At 40.8% G+C, this 9,384-nt stretch overlaps 1 protein-coding gene across 1 annotated transcript; it reads right to left on the bottom strand.

Moving 5' to 3' along the window:
• Window positions 1–683: 683 nt before the first annotated feature.
• tmem230b (transmembrane protein 230b) lies at window positions 684–3,869 on the bottom strand. Its single transcript, XM_080894406.1, has 3 exons — window positions 3,556–3,869; window positions 1,495–1,617; window positions 684–1,397 (listed from the first exon to the last, which is right to left on the bottom strand). Exons 1-3 carry the CDS (start codon window positions 3,649–3,651, stop codon window positions 1,257–1,259), a joined length of 360 nt encoding a protein of 119 aa, XP_080750532.1. The 5' UTR covers window positions 3,652–3,869; the 3' UTR covers window positions 684–1,256.
• Between the last annotated feature and the right edge of the window lie 5,515 nt (window positions 3,870–9,384).

The following is a 9,384-nucleotide window of genomic DNA, read 5'->3' on the forward strand; positions in this document are numbered from 1 at the left end:
CACCATACTAGGTTTGACGGGTTTCACGTAAAAGCAGTAATTTTAAAAGACTCACCTCAGAGAGCATAAAAAACAATATGATAGAAAGCATTGAGAGTATAAAAAATGTTTGTTTCCGGGACAAACACAGTAAATCTCAGTCCTCTGTAAGACGTTTTGTGTGCGAATGCCTCCTGGAACCACAGGAAGCACTTAAAAAACAAAGAATCTGAGCTGATTTAAAGTGCATAATCTGATCTAAGGCCCGGCAGTTTGTGATCAGTGTACAGTTGGGTGGGCTCATTCGATAGCAAGGAAAGAGAAACAACGAGAACACAAGCAGCTACCCTCGAATTATCCCTTTGGCAAACAGCGGGTTACTAGGCTTCTGAAAGGATTATATAGACGTCCAACCTTTACTAGCAATGTGTTTTACATATGACATTATCTGGGGGGAGGGGGGGGGGGGGGGGTGGAGGACTCGAGGTGGCAGTCTTGGCTTTCACCAGCACACTTTCAAATTATGCTGAGAGTGATGAGTTGATGGCGCAGATTAGAGGGGCAAATGTCAGCAGAATGTCAGGCCTTAATTGCTTGTGTACTGTTTGACAGTGTTTACTCTCACAGGCCAGGTGCACCATATGGAGATCGAAGGATTGGAATTAATCACACAAAATCCTCGGGGAAAGAACAACTCAGAGCAGTGAGGAAGCATTAACTAGGGCGAGGCAATCTTCACTACACGGGATGTGAAGACACAACGCTAGCCTTTTATTAAATATCATTATTATGCCACAGAGGTGATATTGTGTATATAATAGGTATACCAGGCATTTGTTATGTTGGTTGCAGCTACTTTAGTTTTAAATTATTTATTCTCTCTGCCACTGAACTGATGGATCTACCTAAAGAATACACAAAATAAAAACTGGTTGTAGTGAAGCAGTTAAAAGACTCACTATATGTGGCCACATTGGTTGTACTACATAAGGTAAAATATTCTATAAACAAACTGAAATGGTTTTATATAAATCAAAAGAAATAATACAAATCTTTTTTATTCATTTATCAAGCTATAAAACAAATACAAAGATTAAAAAAAACAGTTGCTATTAGCAACCTGGCATTAAGAACCTAGGTAGAAAAATCTATAGGAACAATATTGTAATTTAAAAACAATTATGAAAAACAAAAAAAGGGATCTCATTTTCTTTAAATATATCACGACCTTAAATTCACTACATGTAAGCACAGCAGGACTGGGGCTTTAGCAATTGTCAGTCATCAAAGTCTGGGATGTCATCATAAGAGTACCCCGGGTAGCCCTTTGATGCATAGTAAGCTATCCGTAGGTGGTAAAATCCAGGCAGGAAGACAAGGATCCCGATGATGAGGACAGGCACGGTCCGGTCTGTGTGCTAAAAGAAAGAAAACATTTATTCTCTTAACATGATGACATTGTATGGCCAGTAAAAGGATGTAACAAGAAAAAGTGTGACCTAGAAAATTACTTACAGTGACGCCAAAGTAGCCAGCCAAGAGAAGAGCACCGATGATGATCAACAGCGAGCCGATTAGGAAAAGGATCGTGGCTAGTGCGATGGCTTTATATGGGACCTTGGGTGGGCTCTTCTTGAACTGTAGAGGGGAAATATTTCATTTCAAAAACATTTCTGTGAAACACAAGGTTTCTTGGAAGTGTCCGTTTTTCCTCTTCTGTGTCAAAATCATCAGACTAGAGAGATGTTTTCCATCGAATCAGCTTTAAATAAATTGCCCTATTCTCATAAAAACATGGATGTATAGTACTGTGCAAACATCTCAAGCTAACCCTAATTTTTCTTTTAGTATTTTGCTAGGAAAATGGCAAATAGGTGCAGCAATTTATTGACAGATTCAAAAACACATGGAAATACAGTATATCCCACACTGCTTCAATAATGTTTATTTTCCTTCTCTGAGGAGGCCAATCCATGACTGACAGTGTTCTATTGTGTGTGTTTTTTATCCAGGTATGCTTTGACTGCACTGGCAGTGTGTTTGGGATCTCTGCCCGACTGAAAAATGAAGCTGTTGCCAACGATTTCCAGAAGGTAGGGCTGTACCATATCGTGTTGTCTGCAATAATACGTCTATAATTTTTTACATGATATAAAAATGTCAAAATGCAATATCACTAGTGTAGCAAAAGCATGCATTTACATTACAGTAAATGTTCTTGCAATATTGTGCTGGTAATTTTGAAGCTGTCACCTACCCCTACTAGAGGGCATCGCACGGTGGATCAAAATCTGATCATACTTTTCTGTGTTCATGATTTAATTGTGACAAGATTCCAAACACCATTGGCTGAAATGCAGGCCCTAAAAAACTATTTAGTGTCTGTCAAACTGTGTTATCTTTGGCATTTTCACAGATCCAACTAAAGACACATAAAGTTAGGTGCTTTTTGTGACAGCCTGCTCATAACAAAGTACCCAAATACAAGATTTAAAATATGCTAAGTTGCCTGTTATGTGTAGACACAACACTGAGTTAGGTGCCATTTTTAATGCTTCCTTTATTCACAGCTGAAAGTAGCTGAAAAAACAAAAAGACATTTCTCACAAAATGTTCCGGTACAAGGACTGGACCTTAAATGAGTAAAAACGCAGCCAGTTTCCAAAGAATGGTTTTGAAAGACCTTCAGAAAGCCTGGAGAACTACTGTTTGATTCAACTCAACTTTCTGAGAGTGAAATTCTTATAGTGTCAAATTAAAGCAACAGACGCCTCAAGGGGCTTTATATTTTAAGGTAAAGACCCTAGAATAATACAGAGAATACCCCAACAATTAAACGACCCCCTATGAGCAAGCACTTGGCAAAAATGGGAAGGAAAATCTCCCTATTAACAGGAAGAAACGTTGAAAGAATCAGGGTCAGGGAGGGGTAGCCATCTCCTATGACTGGTTGGGATTGAGGGGAGGAAGCCAGGACAAAAGATACAATAAACTGTGGAAGAGATCCGGACATTAATAATAATTCACGATTGAATAGAGTGGTGTACTAAACACATACTGAGTGAAAAGAGGGGGTCGTAACACAGGTGAGAGAACAAGAAATACTTCCAAACTGGGAGCTTGTTCCATAGAAGAGGGGCCTGAAACTGCAAGGCTCTGCCTCCCATTCTACTTTTAAACAGCAAAAGCAAATAAGCCAGCAGTCTTTTTGTTTCAGTCTATGTATTGCTTAGGACCACTTAAAAAATGCCAAGTCTGACTCCTTCAAAGTAGGGTGGCTCAAGACATTTGCACAGTCCTTTAAAAGTGTTGGTTATGCAGTACTTCTTGTGAACATTCACCAAACTTTGATGAGAACATCAAGAGGTTATAAGAATTAATATCACAGGACCCCCCCCAACAACCCCAATGACGTCAACAGGGCTACCTTAGCTCGGAAATGACAGCGGCCATCTATTGCTGCAGTACCCCTTTATATTCATACTGTAGTGGTCGAAACCAGTGCACCAACTTTAGTCTATTATCTAAAAATAAAAGCAATGGTAACGTATCCTAGCGTTACACCTTCTGTTTTACCTGTAAATCAATGTAGCCGTCGTCGTCAGTGGCTAACCTGGAATACCTAACTTTGCTGTTAGGGATCCCGTTGGACACAACATTACGAGCGGGCATCTTCTTCAGCGGTTTGCTTTCAGATGAAGCAGAAAAGCAGAAAAGGCCCAACTACTCGACAGGCATCACTCTTAAACCGCAACTGCCAAAATAAAACAATACCGCACTTGGCTTATTCTAGGGCCGCTCCGACGACGTTTTATAAAGAGTTTACAGCGTAGAAGCCTCTGTTTGGGAATATGGTGTTGGACCTTCCGTGTTTTCAGTACGTATACACTCTGCGCCTGCGCAATCTGAAGCGTCATTATTAACTTCCAGAAACTTCGATTTAACGCGTAATTTTAACTTAAACGTTGCATGTGCTGTGCGAGATGAAAAAATAACGTTAAGCTAAATCACAAAAAAGAAAAGTTTTCAGATGTGCTTTAGCGCAATTAACTGTTTTACAATAAAAAGGAAGATTTGCACCACGCCATGTCTGCCACCAGAGGGCGCTGTTGAGTCTTATTAAAATGACCGGGTCACTGCGAGTCACAGACATGACCCTGCGGTGTCGAGATTCATCTCTTTGTGCGGATGTTCATTTCCTGGGATGTTCTGTTCTGTCTTTGTAATCACACTGTGCTTATAGAAGATAACGTTTCTGGCGAGACTGCAGATTTTGATACCATTTCACGTAACAGAAGAAGCTAAGACTAACCCACTCCCTCTGAAGGCCGTTTTAATCACTGAAATACAATCTCCTGTATTTATTTTCATAAATGTACATTAAAACAGGAAATAAATTGACAGTTACATGATGTCTAAAAACAATTAACCAGATCAACAGCTTCTCTTCAAAAAGGACACATTAACGAGTCTCTTAATCCTGAAGTGATAATTGGCACATTTTTGTCTGCTTCAGATGTGGATGAACTCCAGGTGTTTGTATACAAAGTCACCTCTGCCAGTTTATTGCCACCTCCCTGGTTACGCACATCAATAATCCAGTCTGTGAGTGACTGACCATGTAATAAGCAAAAACCCTCAATCCATCTGAAATGACTAATTAAAGCTTCTGTGGTTGTGTACTGTATTTTTATTTTAATTTGTGTTTTTCATACTAGCTCCTTGTATGAGACGGAAGTGCCATGCAGATTTAGGCGGAACTGAGATGCTACCTGACTCATCGGAGGTCTTGCTAGAGTCATGGGCTCTACAGTCAGTTATTAAATGTCTGCAGGATGACAAATAAATAAATAAATAAATAAATAAAGCTCTTTTATCATGAGCAGTAAATCAAATGCATATTCTTATCGCTCGCAGCATCAGTAATACTCTTTAAAGTAAGCCTACACTTTGGCAGAGGATGAGTTTCTGGTGATCATTAGTATGCTGAGTGACCTTGACTGTCTCATCGTTAAGGCCATAATGTTGATCTCTGGGGGTGATTGAAGCCCTAAAATCATTTGGATTTTTTCCTTTTCTTTCCATTGCACACAACACAAATTCTTCTACATCACAGAGCACAGTGCGTTCTCTTGTCTTAAGTTTGTCATTGATATTTACAGATTTCTCAGAGTTTCAGCGAGAAATGATCTTTTCAAATCCACCCCGCCTGCATTTCATCTTCGTTTTAGTGGGATTTAGCAAAATGTATTCTGTCCTCTGGAAACCACTTTAAAATTGCATTACTATTCCAAATTGCAGTGGGCGAATGCAGAGTCATATAAGCGGCCTTCGGAAATAACAGATTGTGCAGACGTTCTTTACTATACCTGTTACTGAGGGCAAACTTTGCCCTTTGCTTTATCACTCATTCCAGTTTCCTAACTCATACCTCACTGGGCTCTGTGATTGCATGTTGACTCTGCTCATCAGCTGACGCCACGGCTGCGTCACTGGATTGTCTTCCTTTGTGTGCCAAATAACGCCGCTCTTATCTGTTCGGTCTCCTTATTTGGAGGTTCAATAGCTACAATCAAGGTCACTGCACAAGCCGCTTAGCCTCCCCCTCAGTGTGGATTTAGAAACACGGCATTCAATTTATCTGCTCTGCAGCCTTGAGACAATCTACAAGACCAGATAAATCTGCAGTTATTTTACATTCATAAATTCAAAATAAATGGGCTCCAAATGGTACCACTGATGGAATAATCTATCTGTAAGTAACTCTGCTGCCCCTAACATTTGTGTTCAGACATTACTTCATCTATTGTCTTTTTTTTTCATCCCATGGGGGTTTAGAATTTCAATAGGATCTTCTTGTAAACTATTGGTGGCTGTGGCTACAATGTAGCTTGCCATCACCAGTGTGTGAATGTGTGCGTGAATGGGTGGATGACTGGATATGTAAAGCGCTTTGGGGTCCTTAGGGACTAGTAAAGCGCTATATAAATACAGGCCATTTACCATTTACCAAAGTGTTTGAGACCATAAATAAGAATTCTGGTCTAATGACACGTGGAGTTGTAATTAATTAATCAAATGACTGGGTAAGCTGTCACCAGTCAAAGACGGGAAGAGAGTGCGTTGTCATGTTAGATAATCCCTGCCACTACACCATGATGCCTGCACAGAAGCACATCAGAACAGCTGAGCACACTGAGCCCCCAAGGTGTGTGTGTGTGTGTGTGTGTGTGTGTGTGTGTGTGTGTGTGTGTGTGTGTGTGTGTGTGTGTGTGTGTGTGTGTGTGTGTGTGTGTGTGTGTGTGTGTGTGAAGACGGCCACAGCCAACTCTCTTATAACCCCCCGAGTACGACTCTGAACAGTATAAGAGAACAGCATTTAGGCCATAATTAGAGTCCTGTTCATAGTGGAGTTCTGTCTGCTGAGATAATTAGGTCTGTCTTCATTACAGCAATTGCAGATAGAACCACGAATGGAGCCCAATAAAAGCCTCGACCATTATACCACTTGAGCATCATGCAATCTGCCTGTGGCTTTGCCTTATTACTTTTAAACCCACCGGGTTTCAGAAATGATCAAATGCGCCATGTAGGTGGTGCACAGGTGCTGCTGAGCAACAAGCTTTTCAAAATTTAAAATAAGTTCTGCGACATGTAATATACTTTCCATGTTTTTGATCTGTGGGTTTGTTCTTTTGTGTGAGAGTGAGAGTGAGTGAGTGTGTGTGTGTGTGTGTGTGTGTGTGTGTGTGTGTGTGTGTGTGTGTGTGTGTGTGTGTGTGTGTGCGTGTGTGTGTGTGTGTGCCTGCTCAAATATTGAACATTGGATGAAAAGAAATATGTATCACATTAAAGTACGGCTAAAGGATGATACTGTCTGGGCCGTTTTTGGTCCAGGCTGAAATATTTGAGCAAATAGGAGCTGGATTACCATAGAAACATTCATTGCCCCCCACCCCCACCCCCATCTCTTTAATCCAGCTGTTTTTGCCCTGATTCTCCTTTTTTCCCTCCACCAGGTTGCAGTCTTCACTTATCTGGAGGAATCTCTCGAGAAGAGGAACGCCTCTTGTGAGCCCTTGACTTTTCCTTCAGTGCCACCACGACGTTACTGAAAAGCCATAAACTGTACAAACTTTAGTAACTCCTGACCTTTTTAAGAGTTTGCCCAATGATGTGGTTAACTTCTAAGACCTGTCACAACAACAAAGCAAGTCATGAAGGTGGTGACTATGTTAAATATTGAACTTAACATTGCAGTGCCTATAGCGGCTTGCTTCTGCTAGACAGCTTCAGCATTTCAATCAAAGTATAGTGAACAGCAGGCATGGCTTTAAACCTGTCTTTTTTTAATGCTCCTTGTGTGGATTGAGTAAAAGCCTTCTTTAAACAGACACCCCGAAGTCATTTAAAATTCCTGCAGCCACACTTCATCGTCCTAATTAGAATAACACTAAAAAATCACTTTTTAATTACTTTCTTTTGTGCGTCACCGAGGAAAGATACTGCCTTATTCTGACGGCTGTGAATGCATTACTGTATCGGTTTCATGGAACTGATTGGGCACAATTAAATACAAAAGGATCTGTCAGCTTTGAGTGAATCACAGAATTGTCACTTGGCGCTGAACACTAGGAGCTCATGTAAAATTTATGCCAAGCGGTAATGAAGTGATGGATGCTTCCTTGCTCACATCATCGCAGGTGCTGTATGTCACACAGGATGGTTGCAGGAGGACGCAGTGATGACTCTTGTATTTCTGACCACAGCCACTGATGGGTTTTTTTCCTCCTTTTTTGCTCTTCAATCTGCATTTCAGGTGTGAGCCTGAGGTTAGTTGTGTGCGTGGGAGGACAGCAGACTACTGCAGCACACTTGGTATAAGGAGCTTCATCAGCCTGATGACAGAATCTATCACCTTTATTTCACATTGCCATCTCCCCTTTTTCCCCCCTTCAGCTTATAACAAAAAAAAGAACAGTTGCCTCGAGAACATGACACACGACACGCAAAGTAGCGGCTTCGATCTTCAAATTTGCCTGCTTTGCATGCCAAGCATTTCACATTAGTCACAGAGTAATGTCAGCAGTGTGCATTTAACAGCTTCGATGATTGAAATCCTGGAGCTGGTTTTGTCAAAGTCATAAGCACAGGAGAGAAAATCTCTTGATATGCAATTAAGGCGAATGTCACTGTAAATGCCAACATTAGTATGAATGCTAGAGTCAGGTTTCTTGCCTCCATGACAGGAAATGTGTCTTCCAGTGCAGAGATATTGATTTCAGTTTCTTTCAAACTCAGCAGCCCACCTCACTGCATGGGCGGCACAGACAGGTAATTACTTTTCCAGCAGATAGCACGATAGGGCCTAACAGGATGCAAATACACACAAATCAACAGCACGGGTGTCTTGCAGGCTAGTTTTTAATGCATAACATAATTACAAAGCTATTGTTGCGTTAAATGCTTATTACAAAGTGGTTTGTCAGCGCCAGACAGTCATGCATACGCAGTAATGACACATAATCTGCCTAAATGTCGTGATTTTTGCTAAAATTGCGGTGAAAATTGTTTTTCAATTTTAAAGAAAATCCATCTGTGACCTTTGCTTTTCAATTTATTGTGCAAGCAAAATAGATATGCCTATTTATGTCACGCCGTACCTTTCGCTGATTTGAATGCACTCTTGGGGAGTTCAGAGGTCTGGTTGCGATTTTTGCTTTTGGCAAGATGAAGTAGACGTGCTCGCCGGATATACCGGCAGGTAAAAAAAAAAAGGAAAAAGAAAAGATGAGGCATTGTGAGCTGAAAGTCTCATCATTGATTGAACACACAAGCTGACTTTAACTGCCCAAATGTTTACTTCGGCTTAAAATCTCTCACTTAAAACAGGCAGCAGCCTCGGGTAAAGCCTTCATATCTGAAACCAGTTTGAAAAACAACAAATACTCCAACTGGCTAAACCTGGATTTGTCCACAGTGGGAAGAAAAGAATCAATCCCCCACCCCAACAAAAAAATCAATGTACCGTGTTTATCCATGTGTAGCTAAATGTGTGTATGTGTGTGCTTGTTTCTGTCTCATCTCTTCCTCATAGCTTAATTGAAAAAAGGGAAAAATGCACAGCCACTGAATAATCACAATCCCTGCTGAAATGGCAATGCTTTATAAATTACAATCATCTCTCGCTGCTCAGACATTAACAAATGAGTATCGACTGAGTGTGCAACAGATGGACCGAGGGTCTTATAGACTATACTGTATGCCGCAAATGTCAGCTATAGGTGCGTTTGTTGCTCATCACGCTTTCATAATGCAGTGTGTTGTGTTTAAACGCGCAGGAGGATTAGTCCTGTTAGTGGTAATGGTGTTAATATTTGAAGCCACAGCTTGGAGCAATTACAG

The sequence above is a fragment of the Rhamphochromis sp. 'chilingali' genome, assembly GCF_963969265.1.
Source record: "Rhamphochromis sp. 'chilingali' genome assembly, chromosome: 10".
Classification (NCBI taxonomy): domain Eukaryota; kingdom Metazoa; phylum Chordata; class Actinopteri; order Cichliformes; family Cichlidae; genus Rhamphochromis; species Rhamphochromis sp. 'chilingali'.